Source organism: Oryza sativa, chromosome 3 (assembly GCF_034140825.1).
Source record: "Oryza sativa Japonica Group chromosome 3, ASM3414082v1".
Classification (NCBI taxonomy): Eukaryota; Viridiplantae; Streptophyta; class Magnoliopsida; order Poales; family Poaceae; genus Oryza; species Oryza sativa.
This window is the reverse complement of record NC_089037.1, coordinates 21,276,899-21,297,983: the sequence shown is the minus strand read 5'-3', so window position 1 is coordinate 21,297,983 and position 21,085 is coordinate 21,276,899. Positions and strand designations below refer to the sequence as shown.

Sequence of the window (21,085 nt, the reverse complement as noted above, 5' to 3'; positions counted from 1 at the left end):
AAAAATTAATGCCAAATTCAATACTTGAACCCATAACCTCGGAGTTCAAAGCACATTCTTTTAACCAATTCATCTAATGATACTATTTATTTTAAGAATTTTATGAGAAAGTAATATGATTATCAATTCTAATATCTTTCACTATCGAAACTCATAACATGTTACTATACTCTAATAGTAACATTGTTGTAAAAGTACAGTAACATGTGACGTTACTGTATAACAGATAGGACGTTACTGCACTTCTGACAGTAACGTCATAGTAAAATTATAGTAGACCAGGAATCAAAACAAAATTATATTGGTTAAAGCCTCACATGCTAACCATATACTTGTTACTGCACGAAAGTAGAAGTGTTACTACATAATACGCGCATATTACCACTTTCAAGTAGCTATGTTACTGCACGATAATTATTGTTTTACTATGTCATTTTTACGAGATGAAGATCGAATAGGTGGGCTACAGGTAAAGTCTGTAGGTGGCTTTGAGCGAGGTCTGATTGATGTAGGAGTTGTTTAAACAATTTTATACATTTGGTAAAACCATGGTACTGCATGTGTATGCCTTTGTTACTGCAAGTTACACATTCTGTTACTGCATGTGGAGGGTTAAAGTTCAAAATGCCAATATTTGAAAAGCAACATCTCACAAGATATGTATTATTTTTTAAAATCGTTCCCACCATGATGCTATAGTGTTACTGCATGTGGAGGGTTAAACTTCAAAATGCATCTATATACTCCCCTCTTCAAGAAACCGTTCTTCCTCCCTCTTCTCAAGAAAATCGGTCTCCTCCCTCCAATATAGTGTTACTGCATGTATATGACGTTACTGCACTTTTGACAGTAATATTGTGGTGAATTACAGTAAATCATGAATTTAAACAAAAATATATAGGTTAAAAGTCTCATATGATAACCATATACTTGTTACTGCATAAAAGTAAAAGTGTTACTGCACGGAAGGTACACGCTACCACGTGTTTATGCAGTAACACTACTCAAAAAATATAGTAAAACACAGTGTAGTAACATCATGATGCGATTGTGGTAACGTACAACAGACAAGTAGTAACAAGTAATAGTAATAGTATAGTATTACTACTTGTGGAGACAAATTGCAAAAAAGTCAAGCTTTGAAGAACAATATCTCCCAAGTGATGTAACGTTTTTTAAAACCGTTTGTACCATGATGCTAGAAAAAAAGAGCTTATCAAAAGTAGATACGTCATGACTGTATTTCAACTATATTTTAACGCTGTTACTACACGTAAGACACAGTGTTATTGCACAGTGGTCGTCGTGTTACTGCATCGTCCTGAGACGAGAGCTGAGAAGAGGTGGGTGGTGGGGGGAGTTAGTAGGCGGGTTTCACCGGTGGGAGGGGCCTTTGACCGAGGTGGGAGGTGGGTTTTGGGCCTTGGTAAGGAGGGGGTATAGAATAGCTATTCTACACCCCGGGTGTATATATATATATATATATATATATATATATATATATATATATATATATATATATATATATATATATATATATATATATATATATATATATATATATATATATATATATATATATATATATAGGATACCCATATGGCACTCCATGGTGCCCGGGCTCCAAGGTATAAAACACACAAATTCTCTCAAATTTTTAAAAATTTACAAATTGTAAGTAGATATCTAGGTATATGAATTTGATTCATACAAATACCTAACAACAAAACAACTCAAACTCAACTTTATTTCATAATTCATTATTGCATACCTAACGAATTATATGTTTGGATGTTATATACCTAGAACCAAAATCTAACAAAAAAAAAGTTCAAACTCAGTTCAAACTTGTTTGAACTTGTTAGTAAAGAAGTTAACGTTCATATCTAAACATTTAAAAAAAATTCATACTCATTCAAATTGGATATATACTCAATTTGAATCTTGGAGCCCATACTCTATGTAGCACCAGTTATATATATATATATATATATATATATATATATATATATATATATATATATATATATATATATATATATATATATATATATATATACATGCATTATTTGAGCCATAAAACCTAGACATTTGGCCAGTATAGATCTTCTCACTCTCAACAAATGACCTTCTAATCAACATCGCTTATTCGATGGATCTAGCGGTGGCAACAGGGCGGGGCAGGGCCGGGTTGGATCGGAATGCCCCCGTCCCCGCCCTTATGCGGGTATCCCTGGCCCTGGCCCCGCAAAGGAAGTCGGGTGAAAACATCACCCGTCCCCATCCCCACATGGGACCCGGCGGGTGACCGGGGCCCCGCATCACCGGATGGAGCTAATACTTCATAAAAATATTGCAATACACTAAATAATATTATGATAAAATTTCAATAGCCCCCGGTTGTGTGGGTTGGTTGAAGGATTATGGTTGAGGGGAACTAGGGTGTTGAGCTTTTATATGTCAATTTTGAATGGGTTTGTTGGGTTTATATTATTGCAATGAGCTACTTTTAGAGAAGTAACTCACCTCCGGGGCCCCTCCGGGTCACCTGCGGGTTAATTCCGATCCCCGCCCCCATCCCCGGAAGTTTGCGGGGCCCCGTCCCCACTCACCCATGGGTGAGAATTCTCCCCCGCCCCCGTGGGGGCGGGTCCCTGCCGGATCCCTGGCCCCAATGGGGAAATTGCCATCCCTAGATGGATCATTTACATATTTTCTTAATCTCACCAGTACATGTAAATTGAAGGATCAGCGCCGACGTTAGGAAGATATCAGTACAACCGATCTATGTTCCCCACATTCACCATCGAACCTCATCAGTTGGACCTCCTGAAACGAAAAAACAAACAAGGAAAATCAGCACAATATATCTCGCACCTCCCTCATACTTTTGCCTCAGTTTTGATGGTATCGACGACCGTATGCAGTCTATTCTTCATTTTCTCCATCTCCTTTCGTTTGCTCCAGTCGTCAATGTGTAAAATTTGCCTACAAAATCCAATCCATAGTGAAAATACAATAGATGACTACTGCAACATTAATGCCATTGATATGGAAGTCTTTCCTTTCATATCGACCTTTTTTAACTACTGCAACATTAAGCAATCTTTGTAGATCCAAGTTAAGAGTAGAAACAAAATAAGCCGATGGAATTATGTCAACAACAGACAATACTTTAGCAGAACAACATGCTGAGAGAAACATATTTCTGTTAGACAATACCATTTGCAATGGCAATTGCACCAAGCGCATGCCTGGCAAAATTTGGAGAGCTGTGAACTCAAGTGCAGTAAGTTCTTCCATACATCATTATGTGCAATGACATAGATCTTATGAGTTTAATAACAAAGGAGTAATAAAATATTTCCATTTGCGAAAGGGAACATGGAGGATAGTCAATACATTATCATTTGATTCTTATATCCCAAAGAAAATTACTAAATGATTTGCATTTTTTTATGATGGTTTAAAATTCTTAATATTGTGTGACATCTTACACGAATAATGTGATAAAAAAGGCACCTCTTTTGCTTCAATTAACTGTCTTTTGTGTAGATGCGGCCAGAACCTTTCGTATAAGAGCTCCAACAACCTAAATAACACATTATAGTGGATCAGATTTTATACCTTCTCACCATACAACTGCAGCGACATGACCAAATGTTTGACGAATAGAAGATAAAAAATAAAATTGATCTGGAGGACCAAGCTCACTGATGTCTTTCTTGCTGGTCGTAATTGTGTTGACGCTCACACTTTCCAAAGGCTGTACGATTCGTACACCTTATCTTACCCTTGAACAAACCACTTCATGGGTAGTTATAAACTCAAAATAAAATGAAGGAAATGAGATGCAACCTTACATCATGTGACCCTTTAGCAATGACTGTTTATTACCTGTCATCCAAATGGGTAGAGGAAGGAGTATCCATTCTTCTTGTCGGTGACAAGTAAGAACCCTTTCTTAGCCTCTGCTAAGACTGTATCAGATCAGGGGCACATGATTTTTAACAATAAAACAATTCACAAGTCTGAGTGCTAGTACACAGTCAAGTATTTATCACACTTGTACCATTCTACACAGATACTATTAATATGGAAGGACAAATCACATGCTACCGGATTAGGCCAAAGAAAGAAACACGGCAGCTCCTGAGCAACATCCTCCACCTAGAGCTCTCCTCTGCATCATCTAACATAGTTTAGGAAAATCACTAAGATTAACATGAACACACCAATACACACAAGAAAGAAGAAACCAGGAGCAATGCATCAGCAGCTATCAACAATTGGTGGATTGGCACATAAGGATCATCAAGGAGGAGGACATGAGGTGATGGGTCGGTTGAGTGGAACAATGTTACTCATTGGGTTCACAGGTATGCAGCATTGGTTCGAATTCTCATTTTGTGTGGTACTCACTGTCTTATGGAACTGAAACTAATTTCACAATTTATGTTGGCTAGGAGTATGAATTAACTTGGAATTCCATTTAGTGAATAAAAAAGCTGGCTAAACAAATTTACAATTTCAATCCGAAGACAAATATTTCTCACCATCACAGATTGAAACGGCAAAACGATGCAAATTTGTGAGACGAAGGTAACAAATCCTAGAATGCCAAATGTGGACACGCATCCTCGAAGAAACATTTTGTTATTCCTGCCCATATCAACAAATCATTTTTATTTTGAAGATTGAGGGTCTTGACTACATGCATTGGGAAATTCTTTGAACGAAATCAGATGACGCTGCTAAGCTTCGTGTTACGGACCTTTCTTAGGTCTGCATCCTTGCTTGCTTGGGAAAGCAACGGCCCTAAGCCCCTGACGGCGAGCGCCGCTGACCGGAGGGAGATGGAGGATGAGACTTTAGAGGGTCTCGGCGGTACCGGTGGTGGGAGAAGGGAGGGCATGCGCATGCAGGGATAACGATCTAGTGGTGGTGGCAGCGGTGGCCATGGCTGCGTGCATCCTAGAGCCGAGCAGCGGATAAACACGGCCGGCAAGTTGGCCCTACCAAATGAATATGCATAAATGCATTCTCCCCCTGTGATTGTGTGAACTGTGTTCTTTTTTAGGGGTTGTAACCCACTAACCCCTCCCCTCCATATCTACCCTATAATCCACTAACAGGGTCTTACATTCTTTATACTTCATTCATCAAATCCAACGGACAGAAATCATTGAATCAAACGGCTCTGATCACCCGAAGTCTCCCCCTCAGCCTTACCTCCCGCACCCATCCCCGTCAGCCGAAAATCACGCCTCTCAGATTGCTCCTCCTCCCTCGCGCTCTCACGACGCCCCACCGATCGACGCTGCCAGCGCGACGGCGCCCCTTCCCGCATCCCTCTCACCATGCCATTGCCTCCCCTAACCCTAATCGCGCCGCCGGTCGCGCGATCTCCTCCCTTGCCGCCTGCGCGCACCGGTCTGCATCCTTGCCGCAGGATTTAAAGAAGCCACCTGCGCGCGGCGATCCCTCCCTCACCTCCGCGCCCCCGGTCTGCATCCGCGCTGCCCCCGATGATCCATCATCCATGGCCCAGGTGCTGTTGTTGAGAACCTGTCCGCCCCAATCAAACCTCTACACCATCCTTGCACCTAAAGACCTCGCCTGCGGGATCCCCTCTGGACCCGCGACGCCTGCCTCGATGTGGACGCCGCCGATCCATTGCGGTTGTCACGAGGCACTGACCCTTCCACGGCAACCCCGTCAGGGCCACAGTCTGCTCCACCTCCGTGCTTTGCTACCACATCTAGCTCGATCCGGAACCCACCACCATAACTTGCCGTCATCAAAGTTGGTTGGTGTTCACATAATCGTGGTATTGATCATCAAAGATGCAGATTATTTGTTGTGTTTAGTGGTAATATGGACCTTAGGTTTGAATGAATAATCAATCCCGAGTAGCAAATATTTCGCTTACATCACAGGCCCATTAAGAGCACTCCGTTATGGCAATTGCATAATGATTTATTTCTGGTTAGAATCAAGACAGGCAAAATTGCATAACATGTAGTTGGTGCACTAAATGATTTCTTTCTTTGAGTATAGTCTGATTTAGTGTTTGTCATTTCAGGTGATCTTTCTTCTTAGCCAGTTATGTGCTTGCCGGAGAAGTGATGAATCTGCCAACTGCAGCCATGCATCCATTTGCTTCATGCCTTACGATGCCGTGTCTAAGAAGTCCTCCACTGCTCACCACCATTCAATCATATTTTTCATATGTGCATTTTCAGGTTCATATATCTGACCAAATTAGAAACACGTTTCAGGTTCATATATCTGACCAAAGTAACGCACTTGCCAAATTCAGTTCCAGAACAACATGCAAACTACCACTAAAACCAAAAGGTGACCCGAACATATCGTCATGGTTCCACTGTTGGGCGGGCACAGAGGAGCAGCAGCCTACGGTGCTACCTGGAGACTATAGGTGAGATCAAGCTAAAGATGAATAATTCATTTTCAGACATCGTCATGAATTGAATTACTGACAGATGCAAATTAGAAACCTGACAAGCTATCATGAACTAACACAAGAAAATAATACACTTTTTACAAAAGCCTAAATCATCTTGTACTATGTAGCATTCAATCTTGACAAAACTGAAAAGAGGGCTACATATTTCTTCTGTCCTTGCTGGAGGTTGGAAGTTGTATGCAGCTAGCTAGATCACTTTCTTATCACATTATTATTGTTGCTTCACTAGCTATAATTTGGATTCGAACTTGATATATATGCAGTTCCAAGTTGTATGGTAGACTGGGAGACTTGTCTATTCTCGATCACTTTTCGACAGACAGACAGACAGACACAAAATTTGATTCTTGTCCCTTCAATGATCTATTTTTATATGCTGTAGTGTACTTTAGTTTGTGCTTTTGCATGCTCAATTTGGATTGATGTGAGTTGGTATGGACGGGAGCTATGATGAATTGTCTAATTTTGAAATCACTCAATTACAAAATTTTGTGGATAAACACCATTTTCTCCTGGAGTGATGCAGCATAGCTTCTAGCTGACTAGCTATTGAAAGTCTGTCCGTTAACTGCACTCTGGACTAGAGATGCATATGGAAGCAATTTGTTATGGTTTAACTCTAATCACGATTGGTGAATATGAAAATATTTTTGTGAAAGAGATTAATAAAGCAAGGCGAGTATTAATTTGTCACTACTTAAATTTTATGTTTTGGCGTATTGCTGTAATTAGTTGTGGTCCCAAAAATACTGTTACTATGCCCCTGAGAATATTACTGATTTGTTTGTTTGGCTAGGTTTCACCTCATCAAGTCGCTATACTGGTTGATGTATCCAGAATTGGCGTGGCCACAATTGTTCTAGGATTTATATATCGCTAATTTATTTTCGATCAATTTTCTTTTCCTTTTCGGAAAATGTGAGCATTTCAATAGAATATTCTTTTTCATTCTGATGTTTCAGTATTCGTACAAAGAGAAGCACGCCATCCTGATCGAGCTGATTGTAACCTCGGTTTCTTTTGCTCAATTTTTTCATAAATCTGGGGATTGGGAATTTCTACTCGTGGAGCAACAACGTTTCTATTTTTCTTTTCTCAGCACATACGTGGATCACGAAGTCATTGTTATTCCATCCTTCAAATCCAAGTTAGTTATTATAAATATTTATCTATTCTTGATACATTGTGCCCGTAGAATTTGCAAAGAAATTATATTCATGACCTTGTTGCCTCTGTGCAGAGCTCATTGTTACTTGTTCGATGGATGGTTTTTACTCTTTGGATCTCGAAGGGATAAAGTTGAGCAATGACTTAAGAGTTGAGCAACTTTATCCCTTTGTTTGTGCGCGCGGAAAACAAAGGGATAAAGTTGGAAACCATGACTTAAGAGTTAAGAACACACCTAAATTAAGAGAGAACTAGCATGGTGGTCCGCGCAGATTGCGCGGCTATTATCATTATATTTTCTCTCATATAATAGCATATAGTATATTTTTTGCGCGGCTAGCATCATTATATTTTCTCTCATATAATATCATATAGTATGTTTTCTCATTATATTATTCAAATATATTAAAATGATAACATAATTTTAAATTTTGCAATAACTTTACAAAACTACTAATGTGTAATATTAATATTGTATTTTATATACGTGTTAGTTATTAATTATTTTTAATATCAAATTTTAGTTATTTGTAAATTATATATATTGACTTGTTTTTTAATATTTCTTTTTTTTAATTCCAAATTTTCTGTAAATTGTATTTCTATATAGACTCTATGCTCTTCTTCCAATATTATTTATTTTTATTTCTGAATTTTTATTATTTCTAATTGTATTTCTATGTGGACTCTAAACTAATTTTTAACTTTGAATTTCAGTTACTTCTAAATTGTATTTCTATATTGACTTTAAACTCTTCTTCCCATGTTTTTCTTAATTTCGAGTTTTAGTTATTTGTAAATTATATTTTTATACGGACTCTAAACTCTACTTTTAATTTTATTATGTTTATTCCAAATTTTAGTTAGTTTTAAATTCCTATATGGACTCTATGCTCTACTTCTAATATTCCTTATTTTTTAATTCCGAATTTCTTTTTTTTTTCTTAATTGTATTTCTATATGGACTTTATACTCTACTTCTAATATTCCTTATTTTTAATTTCAAATTTTTATTATTTCCTAATTGTATTTCTATATAGACTCTATACTCTACTTTTAATATTCCTTATTTTTAATTCCAAATTTCAGTTATTTCCTAATTGTATTTCTATATGGACTCCAGTCTCCTCTTCCAATATTCCTTAGTTTTAATTCCGAATTTTAACTATTTCTAAATTGTATTTCTATATGTACTCTGTTTTTTCTTTTTCTCCGATTAATGTGAGAATTTCTAGGCCTTGAAAGCAAACGTGGAGGCTCCTTTTTCTATTCCTTTAATAATATAATAGATAGATATTAGAGTATGGCATGCCCACTTTATTATTGGCATAAGTATGATAGATAGAATACTCTGTCTATTCTATAATATAAATGTTTTCAAATAATTTAGTAAATATTAAAGTCGAGAAGAAAATTTTTTAAATGAGGTATGATTGAATGTGGAAGGATGGTTGAAGAAAATACTTTCCTAATGCCCATACATAACTTCAGATATTATTATACCTTCAGATGATTGGGAGGATTAGTTCGACCGTGGACAATTGGGGGTGTTTGTGGTAGGGGTGGGGGGGGGGGGTGGTTGTTGGTTGTTGTCTGGGGATGAGATCACTTTTATACCAATGAACGGTCCCATAAAATCAAGTGGACAACCCAATTTGATTAATTGTTTTGGTTGAGACTGACCAAGTGTGTGATTAATTGCTTAAATCATGATCAGTCCATCAAACGAAGACTGACCTTTGGCTGTGTTTAGTTCCACGTTAAAGTTGGAAATTTGAAGAAATTGGAACAATGTGACAGAAAAGTTGGAAGTTTGTGTATGTAGGAAAGTTCGATGTGATGGAAAAGTTGAAAGTTTAAAGAAAAAAGTTAAAACCTAAACAGGGCCAAATACCAAATAGTGAAAGGAGAATAGAGATTGAATTAGTGGAGCTCGCAGGTGATTAGGATCAGGACCTGACTGGAGCAGCCTACCCATAGAGCACCGTGTCGACTGTTGATATTTCTTAACAACATTACTACGAACATTATCCCCAGCAATGGTACCAGAAATATTAGTCGGTATTTCTAACGGTTACATATATAATCCGCAAGTGTACGGATATACTGATGTAGCATTTCACCTAGATTACAATGTTATTAATTCACATCACACTTATATAGATCAAAGTCTATATAGGAGTTAATCAATTATAAGGTAAAGGGTTGATTGAAGAACATTATAAGAATACTCTCACTCAATAATAAATCTAATCTAAATCTCTACTATTATAAAAATTGAAGATGTTTTTACCGGTATTTTGGTATGTCATCCGTATTTGAGTCGGTTTTTAAATTCATTCGCATTTGGAAATACAAATCCGTGCTTGAGTCAGTTTTTAAGTTTGTTTGCTTTTAGAAATACAGAAGGAGACATATAAGAAATCACTTTTAAAAATCTTGCATGCTAGCTTGAGATGATCGGACTCCTGATTGCAGCTCGATCATGCAAATTCCCATAGTAAATTTCACCTTAGTTAAACCGTACACTAACAATATGATTAAAATAGCCATCACCCATTGCAATGAACGGGTATTTCTTTTCTAGTGCATGAAAAAAAAAGAAAAACCACATTTCTATACTTCTAATATATAGTCATTTTAGTATATACACTTGCTAATGTACAACTATATGGCTATAATCCCCTGGCTATGCTCTCCTGGTATATCGAGAAACCACCCCTGATTACCGAGTTCCTTACGATAATCTATCATGGCCATCCAATTGGTTATAGATATGGAGGAGTACTCGCATCATGAACCTTTCTTAGCCCTATATACGCACTGGAGGAATATCTGTACTGAGCTGTCACCATCAGCAGCCTACCTCTACAGTTCCGTGGCATATAGCACCACTTAATGATATTCAATAATCTAAGCATCGCGCTTACATTACTAAATATTACTCTACATCTCTGCAGATGACATAGAGCAATCATACGAACGAACACTAAGCCAATACCATTGCATATCTCTGGTAAGCTAGCCATATAATTAATACAAGACAAGCCTAGACTAGAGTTGGTACTCAAATAATTGTGCAAATGAAGTAAAGGACCAAGACTATATAAAGAAGAAAGTTTCATTATAGAATAAAGTCTTACAAGAGGAATATAAGCTACTAGAACAATATCCGAATTCTCCGAAAAACTTGAAGAACTAGGAAACTATTCTAATTCTAACTCCACTAGCACTAGAACAAAGTGTAAATAGCTAAGGAGAGCTTCTTCTTCTTGATTCCTTCTTGGTGTGTGTTGGAGGAGAGGAAGAGTGCCCTTTATATAGTGGTGGACAAGACTTGGGGAGTAGAGATTCTAAGCATCCAAAGGAGCATCTTCTCTCTTGAGCTACCAAGTGTCCCTTCTATGGCGATTTCTTATGGTAGAAACGGTCACAACCGCCTTGGAAGGTTGGTAACTACCAGCACATGAAAATTGAGGGCCAGGTGGGCTAGCCCTGGGTCTCGGCGACCCCTGGCTGGTCCCCCTGGCCTAGTCCTTCATCCGGGGCTCTTCTTGGTGGGTCCTTGGTCCAGTGACATAGTGGTTGGGCCCATTTACATGTGTTTAATTGGGTTTGTGGGCCCTTCCATCCATCTGTATGCCATGTGTCGACCTCTGATTGGTTGAACTTGTATTTTCCACCATTTCTCCTTTATTTATAAGGTAATCTATTGTATTCAAATTTTTTGCCAAGTACATGTGGAACTAGATTATTTCTAAATAAATATGCATGCGAGTAGTGCCGGTTCTTTATCATTTTTAGGAATATTGATGGTTGAAGTTGGTCTGTAACGACCGTCAACATCGACATAGAGCGAGCACTGGACCACTGTCTTCGACACGGAAGAAATCGGGGCGTGGTAGAGGGGAGGGGGCCGAGCGGCTGAGGAAGAAGGGAAGATGAACTTGTACATGGCCCTCAATCGAGAATGGTGGTGCCGGAGCCTGAGACGATGTCAAGGTTTTTTCGACAGCGATTTGTGGGTGACGGTGGTGAACCGTGGGCGGTGGCGTGAGTACGGATCGGCGTCGATGGCGCTTGAGACAGAGGAGGCGGCAGTGACATCGCGTTGTCGGAGGGGATCAATGAGGCATGGCAATGGCGACGATCCGACGTCAGCGGCGCGGAGGAAATTGGCGAGGTTGACCAACGGAGTTATGATGGTGCCGAGGAGATCGAAGAGGCAAGCGACGATGGCCACAGCGATAGTGATCTAGCAACGCGGATCAGGGCGGCACAAAAGAGAGCGGCGCCACAGATTTAGGTGTTGCAACAGCGCGTATTAGGGGCGACGCGAAGACGAGTGCATAGGTGGAGATTGAGGGTGGTATGGACAAGAGTAAGGGGAACACTTGGTGGCTAAGAGAGATAAGGGAAGGTGTGCGATTAGCGATGGGAGAGAGACACAGAGGAGATCACGATCCGCGTGGGAGTGGAGGTTGTGGTAGAGAGAAGGGAGGTGGGAGCAACGAAGGGCGTTGGATCTGAGTGAGACAATCATGACTGATCAATGAGTAATGAGGAATGTAAGACACATGGGAGAGAGGGGAGCGATGGGAGAGAGACACAGAGGAGATCGCGATCCAAGGTGGGGGGGGTTGTGGCAGAGAGAAGGGAGGTGGGAGCGACGAGGGGCGTTGGATATGAGTGAGATGATCCTGACCGATCAATGATAAATGATGAATGTAAGACACAATTGGTGAACTATAGGGTAGATAGATGAGTATAACAATGTATTTTATCACACCACTTTTAGCTCCTTTGAAACACAAGATTGATAAAACGGGGGAAGAGAAAAAACCATAGAATTTGGGCAAAAATACAAGTGTAAAATATATGATTATAAACACGTAAAAAATATAGAAATAATCGTTTAATTCAACTGTGATAAAAAAACACAAGAATTAGATGAGGGAGAATGACTAAAAGGGAACTTTTCATGTGGTTGGACCTCTAGGTTAAAAATCCTATAAAACTTGTATGGATTGAGGATTCCTTAGGAATTTCATACTGATGATAGAGGGCTATCCAAAATCGTAGTACTACGATACATCTAGGATATGTCTCATTCAGTTCTAGGTTGCTATATTCTGAGATGGATGTAGTAGTATTTAATATACTTTTCAATCCTTTGAAAAGGGCTATATAGAAAAAAAATCATGTAGAATTAAAATTCTACAAAATTCTTATGTTTTTCATTCAAATCAAAGGGGGTCTGCATTTGAGAGAAGAGGAAAAGAGAAGATTGAGAAGATACGTAAAATGAGGTGAGCCATTAACACATAATTAATTGAGTATTAACTATTTTAAATTTGAAAAAAGGATTAATATGATTTTTTAAAGCAACTTTCCTATAGATTTTTTTGGCAAAAACACCACACCATTTAGTAGTTCAGGATGCCTGCACGAGGAGAATGAGAGAAATCCTCAGCTGTCGAACACAACCTAAGACTAATTTAGGCCTCCTTTGGAATGCATGATTCTCAAACATACAGGAAACATGAAAAATGCACGATTAAAGTGGCATAGAAACTCAAATCCTATGGATTGAAAAATGCTTGTAAACAATAGGAATGACCGAGCGCGGGAAAACGCAGGAATCAGAGAAGAAAGATATACACGAATGATTTATTTTAAGAGGTTTAAGTTCATGTTAGAACTCCTGCAAATTTCTATATTTTAATAGGAATTTTGATAGGATTGAATTTCTCCTAGAGTTCTTTGTTAGAGAAAATCTTTTATATAAGATTTGTGGGAACGATAATAAATTAAAACGTAATCTCTCAGTTCCATAGAAACCTGACCTAATACTCCCTCCATCTATTTTTGATAGTTATATTTTCAAATCTGAAAATTCTATTTTTGATAGGCATATTTCAATTCAACAACCTATCATCTTAATGACTTTCTCGGATTTAATGCATAACTCTCCATTCTTCCACACAAGATTGGCTACTTGAGCATCGTGAAATGTAAATATTAATGAATCGCTTGTTTACGAGGAATGACTAGTAGCATGTTTAAATGGATGATAAGTAGAATTACTTATCATTGATCTGTGTGCCAAGATGAAATATGACTATCAAAGGTAGATGGAGGGAGTATTAGATAGGATATAATTCAATACTTCATCTGTCCCAAAATGTAGTTACCTAGTACAGTATATGACATTACCTAGTACTATGAATTTGGACAGGACTGTACTAGGTAATGCCACATCCCGTACTAGGTAGTTATATTTTGGGAGAAGGAAGTATTAGATTAAGTTATAGGCCTGTTTGGCACAGCTCCACTCGTGGAGCTCAGCCAAACAGATTCAGCTCCACCAAAACTGGGAGTGGAGCTGGATGGAGCTCTCTCACAAAATGAAATTTAGACAGCTTCACAACTCCACTCTAAACCCAACTCCTAAAGTTAAATTTAGGAGTTGGAGCTATAACAAACAGGCCCTATCTATATATATTTTGGAATGGAGATCCATTCCTGATCTTCGATAACTTGTGTGGACCAATGCACCGTCCACCCGAAAGCGGGAGCTGGATGAGTTGCACGAGTGGTAAGCGAATAAGCCGCGGACATGTGGGCCATGGTCGCGGCGGAGCCCCACATGTCCACGTCTCAGCGCGTCCACATCTCAACTCTCAGGCAGCAAAAGTGAAGAAGCGAGCGAGTTGATTGGGCCTTTCGAGACGGAGACGCCGCCTGCCTAATCTCCTCGACTCGATCTTTCCTTCCCAGGAGGCGGAGGAGGGAGGAGGAAGAGGAGCTATCGCCTCTCTCGCTGACGCCCGCACCACGACACGGCGATAGAGACAGAGGTGGGAGATCGGAGATGAGGAAGCTGGTCCCCTCGCCGTCCCTGCCGACGGCGACGGCGCTCGCGGGTACGCCGGAGATGGCTGCCGTGGCGCTGGCGCTGGCGCTGCGGGGTTGGTGGGAGGAGGTGAACGGGTCGCCGGCGTGGCAGGACGGCGCCTTCTTCTCCCTCTCCGCCGCCTACGCGCTCGTCTCCGCCGTCGCGCTGGTAACCCCCCTCGTGTAACCCTAACCCCCCCCCCCCCCCCGGGGGGGCGAATCGCCTAATCCCCATCTCATGGCGGGGCTTGTGGATAAGTTTGACTGCTTGATCTGGACATTTGATGTGTCAGGTTACGGGTAGGGATGCCCGTTTGGTTAATTATTTGGGCGGTATCTGTGTCATTAGATTCTGATGCATTCACAGTTGCTTTCCTACACTGCGTTTCGTGTTTGTGTGTGGCCGTTTCTCACCAAGCTTATATTGCTATACCATATATACCTTATTGCAGATTGGAACTAGTTCAATATTCCTCCCGATTATGCGTATGTTCACACTAGCATGTGATTCTAGTTAGTGAATGGTGGAATCATGGTAGTTTCCTATTGTTTTGATTGAGCATTTCGACTGCAACTGCATAAGCATCATTTATAAAACCTAAAGGTTTTATGGATTCCTTCAATTAACTGTAAAAATCCTTTGCTATGGATACAATGCATACAAATTTTACATGTGCATAGTGTCTTACATTTGTATGCCCTTCCACCTCCTTCGTTTTAAATCACATGCCACTTGAATGTTTTGGAATAACGTGGAGAAACATGTTTTATGTACATTCAAGCTACCATAGGCACCACAACCTTTCCTTTTCTTTGATTAGAAGTATCTAAAAGAAATAGTTAATCAATACAAATAAAGATCTTGGAGGACAATTGCCAAGAAAAAAAACTGACTTATTGCCATGTTAATTCCAAGATGAGGGGAAAAGAGGTATGAACTATGTGTCCCTTTGTAGTATTGTGACATGACCACAGCTTCATGTTGTTTGTCATCCAAATGAAAAAAAAAATACAAAAGGCCAAATTGTGTTGGCTTGAAACAGTTTATTATTAGTTTTTTTTTGGTTGGGGAGGGGTGGGGGGGCGCAAAATAAATTAATCTCCAGCTGAAAATATTAATGGGATTTTATGTTTTGCTGTTGTTATGTTTTGCATTTCATGCTGCATAATACTGTGCGCGCTCCACTGACTTGGATTATTCTTGTTCTTCTCTAGGAGGGAATACTGCTTTGGTATTGTTATGCACTCGTGTTTTAGTCCAAGAAGCTCATATGGCACTGCATTGTGCAGGACTCTTTTTCTCACACGGTCACACATTAAGTTTCCTTTGACTTTAGTTGGTTAGGTGAATATGTATATGTTTCGTGAGATAATAGTTGGTTAAGTGAATATGTATATGTTTCGTGAGATAAAGGCAGATGGTTTTTCCATTTCTTAATCCTTTTGAGTTCAGTTGGTTCAATGAAAATGTTTATGCTGTCTTGTGGAGTATACATTTCATGTGATCTAAGCAGATGGCTTTTTCATTTCAAAGAGATCCTACACTTACTGAAAAGTGAGGAGACTGCTATTGCTATCTTCCTATAGTTACATTTTTTTGCACTAATGTTTTCTAAAGAGTGAAGTGCACGAGCGGTCTCTAAACTTGTGCGGGTGTGTCATCTAGGTCCCTAAACTCTCAAAATGCATTTTCGTGTCCTCGAACTTGTTTTGGGGTGTCATATAGGTTCAAATGAGCTCCAACCCCTTCCATGCGCTGATGTGGCATGCCACGATAGTTCATACGTGTTAGTTGGACCCACGTGTCAGTCACATAGAAAAAAATATAAGTAGAAAAACATATTTTCTCCTCTCTACCTTAGAATTTTTATCTTTTTTTTCTGTCTACCTAAGAGGAGAAAATATGGTTTTTAATTTTATTTTTTATATATGCTTGACATGTGGATTCCACTAACACGGAGGTGTCACCGTGGCATTGCCACGTCAGCGCATCGAGTGGGTTAGAACCCGTTTGGACCTATATAACACACATGGCAAGTTAAGGGACCTAAAAATGCATTTTAGGAGTTCAGGGACCTAGATGACACACTGGCACAAGTTTAGAGACCGCCCATGTACTTCACTCTTTTCTAAATTGTGCAATCAACCTTGTACGAACCTTGTTTTGTCATTATTGATGTGGAGTGTTACCTATATAACATTTATGTATTTGGCTGGGAACATGTTAGGATTTATTTGGACAGCGGAATAAAGTTTAGTTCCATTTATGTATATATCAACATGTCATTGATGTGGTAATTGACATTATTTTATTATTATCTTATGGTGATTTTACCTTTAATTGAACTTCCAAGATGATGAGTGGCCACAATTTCTTTCCTTTTGAAGGTTCAATTGATCAGAATTCAGTTGCGAGTGCCTGAATTTGGTTGGACTACCCAGAAGGTTTTCCATCTGATGAACTTTGTTGTAAACGGAGGTAATGTTGTGCTCCTTTGTTTTGTTTGATGTCTTCAGATCAACTTTTATTTACTATATGTGCCATCTTGCAGTTCGTGCTGTCGTGTTTGGATTTCATGCTCAAGTGTTCCTTTTTCAAACAAAAGTAAGAACCATTCACTTAAGCTGATGAGTCTAAAAGTTTTGAGTTTTTTTTTCTCGGTATTATAATATATAGTATATGAATTGATTTTGGACTAACACTCTTGTGTAAATTATATTTCTACTTCACGACACCTAGCTTTGTTTGTGGACTTTTCAATGGATTTCCTAATTTTTAATGTTTGTGTTCTAGCTGGATTGCTCATCAGAACTCTTTATGTTTAAATAGGTGTATACTTTGGTGTTATTGGATCTTCCTGGTCTTCTATTTTTCTCGACATACACGCTACTTGTGCTGTTCTGGGCAGAAATATACCATCAGGTTTTAACTATGTCTTTTATAGTTTCATGTTCCTTTTAATTTTTAATCCATGAAATGATTGTGTTTTTTTACTTATTTGTTAATTTGTTTATATATCTAATAGGCTAAGAATCTTCCCACTGACAAGCTAAGGATTATATACATGGCAGTTAATGGTGTTATATATGTAATCCAGGTTGGTGCTTACATACTCAAATTATTGTACTACCTCTGTCCCACAATAAGCGCAATTCTATAGTACTACTTGTTCCACCAGTCATCTCTCATTCAAATTTCTCTCTATCTTGCCCTCAACTACTCTTCACTCCCAAATCCCAACCATCCCCCATTCAATAGGGGGTACCTGGGTCATTTTCCCTCCCTCTTAATTTACCCCACTCCTAAAACTGCAGTTATTTTGGACGGAGGTACTTATATTCTTCATATGATTTTTCCATGATAATTGTTCTACTAAGTTAACCATGAAAGTAATATGCACAGTCAATTGCATTCATCTTGTATCCTGCGTATTTAATGTATCTGAGTTGTTGCTTGGTTGATCATTCTGTAACCGTAAAACATATCTAATGGAATATTTGTGCAGGTTTGTATTTGGATATACCTTGGGACAAATGATAGTCCTCTGCTAGAGCCTGTGAGCAAAATTTTTATATCAGGTATGTTCTGTCCTTTCCTCTGTTCGATAAGTTGTCTAATCATTTTGTCAGCTGTATAGCTCGCTGATTATTCTTTCTTCATTTGCAGTTGTCTCATTCTTAGCTCTTTTGGGATTCTTAATTTATGGTGGAAGGTATTTTGTTCAATTGATATTGCATTTTTCCTTTCAATAAGTTGTTCATTTTGATGATATATGTATATATTTTTCTTTTGTTTAGGCTATTTTTCATGCTGAGGCGTTTTCCGATTGAATCAAAGGGCCGCAGAAAGAAGCTCTATGAGGTCGTTACACTTATTTTTAGCATGCAATATATGCACATTTGCTCTCCTGTTTATTAAAGTTGTTGTTGAAGATAGATTCTGTACTCTTGCTTTGTGTACTATGTTCGTGAAAGATTAGTTCTACTTGAATTCTGAAACATAGAATTTTTCATTTACAAACACTGAAACCATGTGAAACTTCAACATTTAACTTGAATGCTGAAACATTGTACATTATAATGAATGCTGATGAGAAAAATGTTTGTAGATTTAGATGTATGACTGACCTTGTTCAAGTGCATGCTAACTCTGTGTATGTTTAATTGTTTCAGGTTGGGACTGTGACAGCAATTTGCTTCACATGTTTCTTGATAAGATGCATTGTGGTGAGTGTATTTGATCCCTTTTGGCATGCAAATATTTATTGTTAATAGTACATCAGACATACAGTCACAAAAGTTATCACTCTATTTAATGTCCACATATCTTATCTTACCCCCACATTTCTTTGATATTTTATTTTGTGTTATGTATATAATTTTATATTTGTATTAATGCAAAGTAATGTCAAATTTAACGAATTAAATTGTTATTAATGATGATTAAATTTGATTATATCAGAAATTTCAGACATGCCAAAAGTATACATAATAAAATTATCTCAGTTTTTTTTTCTTGTAGTTCAGTTTGATTATGCACATGTCTGATTCCCAAATGCAATAAATTGTCATCTGATTGGTTCAGTTCGATTATGTCATCTGATTGCCTTTTTTTTTACTCGAAAACAGCAGGAGAGGCTCCTACTGTATTTTCTATTTAAAAGATCCATACCTTTAGCCTTTAAGCCTTTAGCAGTTGCAGTTCAATATGAGGCACCTTTAGCCTTTAGCATCCATAGTTCAAAGATCCTGCACAAAGGGGTGCTGTCATATTCCCATTTATCATTATTTTTCCCATAAATTCATAACTATACATCGCATTAATACGGTGATAGGTGGCGATGTCATCATTTGATCCTGATCTATCTCTTGAGGTTTTGGATCATCCAATACTGGATTTCTTTTACTATATGGTAAGTACCATCAAAAGCTCATTGTCCCTAATTCTGCCCCTTGTATATTCTAATACATTATTTCCTGCTACAGTTAACGGAGATACTGCCCTCTGCTCTTGTCCTATTCATCCTCCGTAAGCTTCCACCGAAACGAGTATCAGCACAGTACCACCCTATTCGTTAGAAGGGCTGGTTTTGTCGTCACAAGCATTCCAAAAACTTGTTTCAGAGCGAGAATTGTGATATTTGAGCTGAGCTTCAAGTAGTTTTGATGGGTCATCTATGTCATGCTTCTGATGTGGAAGAGGTTTTTTTGTCCTCTCCTGACCCATTTTTCTGGGCTTTATATTTCTTGAGACCAGAATATTATCAGATGATTTATACTTTGTTCTGCCTAACAAAACTTACCGTTGGGAGTTAATTACATCAGTAACTTATAAATTTGAATAGGTGATGTTGATAAAATCAGGTTGTGCGTGATCTTTCACAAACGGATGAGCATTGTTGTGATTTAAGTCGGCTCCTACTTAAATATAGGTCATATCTCCACCCCTATAGAACGCCAATAACCGATGTCTTGTTGATCCGTGTGCTGAAAGCAGAAGGTGGTTGTAATGCGTTGTAATTGGTGGGACGTGATCAGATGAACAAATTAACAGTGTTTAGTGCCATTTGAAAAAATGCAGGAAACTCAACCGAGAATAGGAAAAATCCGGAAGTCTTAATACTCAGTGCGCTCAAATCCTATGATGACGACGGAACACATGGGAACCTGTAGTATGAGATGTCACACCGTACGGTTACAAGATATAGGATGGAGGTAATCGAACATGCATTGCTTAGATATCACAGGAACCATCAAGGGAAATCACGAGTTCGATGAAACTTTAACCACCAAAATAAATTCGGGCAGAACCGCAGCAACCACCATACCAGGGCAAAATCTCAGTGGCAGATATTAATCGATTCCGACAACATCGCAACCAGAGAATTAGAAACACGATCAAACCAATCGGGTCCTCATAGGCAGACAGGAAATGGGAGCGCTCGAATCACAGGCAGGAGAGGTGAAACTCGAAATTAAGGTGAGGAGAAACATCTACCTCCAGTGGTACAGAAGGCGCGGATCTAGAAGGTTTGATAAAAGCGTGTGTTTGGGCGTGGTCGTGGAGTAGGAGGAAGAGGGGACGGAAACCAGGGGGGCAGCGGAGGGAGGAGGGAGGGGAGACAGCTTAAATAGGCGGTGGCTAGTCGGTTGCTGACGTCTGCTTCCAGTGTAATCCCTCGGACCTAAAGAAAATTTAAACATAGTATTTGGATGGGACATAATCTAGTCCAGATTAATAGATTATGTCCCATTCAAGTACTATGTTGGTTTTTTTGGACGAAAGAAGTAAGATACAACGGAAACTCTAATGGCCCATTCACCTTCATGAGCTTCATCTCTGTAGCATAGTACAAAAAAACTAGACCAGGCTGGCGGTTGATCCAGAAAAGACCGGAAACAGCGACCTTGGCGGCTTGGTTCAACAAAAAGACCGCCCTACAATTGAACCGGTAAAAAACCATGAACCGGACGGTTTTTATGTGAACCAGTGAACCGGTAGCGGTTTTTAAGAATCAAACCGGTTTTTAA

General features: G+C 38.9%; 1 protein-coding gene and 2 long non-coding RNA genes across 7 annotated transcripts; 2 read left to right on the top strand and 1 right to left on the bottom strand.

Moving 5' to 3' along the window:
* Positions 1-2,079: 2,079 nt before the first annotated feature.
* On the bottom strand, positions 2,080-5,006 carry LOC112938343 (uncharacterized). Its single transcript, XR_003241535.2, has 5 exons — positions 4,775-5,006; positions 4,557-4,662; positions 3,715-4,192; positions 3,523-3,592; positions 2,080-2,988 (listed from the first exon to the last, which is right to left on the bottom strand). It is a non-coding gene; the product is annotated as an uncharacterized lncRNA (long non-coding RNA).
* A 257-nt stretch (positions 5,007-5,263) lies between these two features.
* Positions 5,264-7,992, top strand: LOC107280310 (uncharacterized). 5 transcript variants are annotated; one of them, XR_010739807.1, is made up of 5 exons: positions 5,264-5,830; positions 6,086-6,192; positions 6,282-6,442; positions 7,287-7,637; positions 7,731-7,992. It is a non-coding gene; the product is annotated as an uncharacterized lncRNA (long non-coding RNA). The 5 variants fall into 5 exon arrangements; XR_003241253.2 differs by having other exon boundaries at positions 6,282-7,637; XR_003241254.2 differs by having other exon boundaries at positions 6,086-6,442.
* Positions 7,993-14,403: 6,411 nt separating this feature from the next.
* On the top strand, positions 14,404-19,914 carry LOC9271241 (tobamovirus multiplication protein 1). Its single transcript, XM_015777251.3, has 11 exons — positions 14,404-14,723; positions 16,943-17,033; positions 17,107-17,159; positions 17,385-17,477; positions 17,581-17,652; positions 18,061-18,133; positions 18,222-18,267; positions 18,353-18,416; positions 18,728-18,781; positions 19,390-19,467; positions 19,541-19,914. Exons 1-11 carry the CDS (start codon positions 14,532-14,534, stop codon positions 19,631-19,633), a joined length of 909 nt encoding a protein of 302 aa, XP_015632737.1. The 5' UTR covers positions 14,404-14,531; the 3' UTR covers positions 19,634-19,914.
* Positions 19,915-21,085: the final 1,171 nt, after the last annotated feature.

What these genes read in the sequence shown, in the direction of transcription:
- LOC9271241 (XM_015777251.3), top strand. Translation starts at nt 14,532, where the DNA reads ATGAGGAAGCTGGTCCCCTCGCCGTCCCTGCCGACGGCGACGGCGCTC. An exon ending in TCGTCTCCGCCGTCGCGCTG is followed by an intron (nt 14,724 to 16,942) that starts GTAACCCCCCTC and finishes TTCCTTTTGAAG; the next exon opens with GTTCAATTGATCAGAATTCA. An exon ending in GGGCAGAAATATACCATCAG is followed by an intron (nt 17,478 to 17,580) that starts GTTTTAACTATG and finishes TATATCTAATAG; the next exon opens with GCTAAGAATCTTCCCACTGA.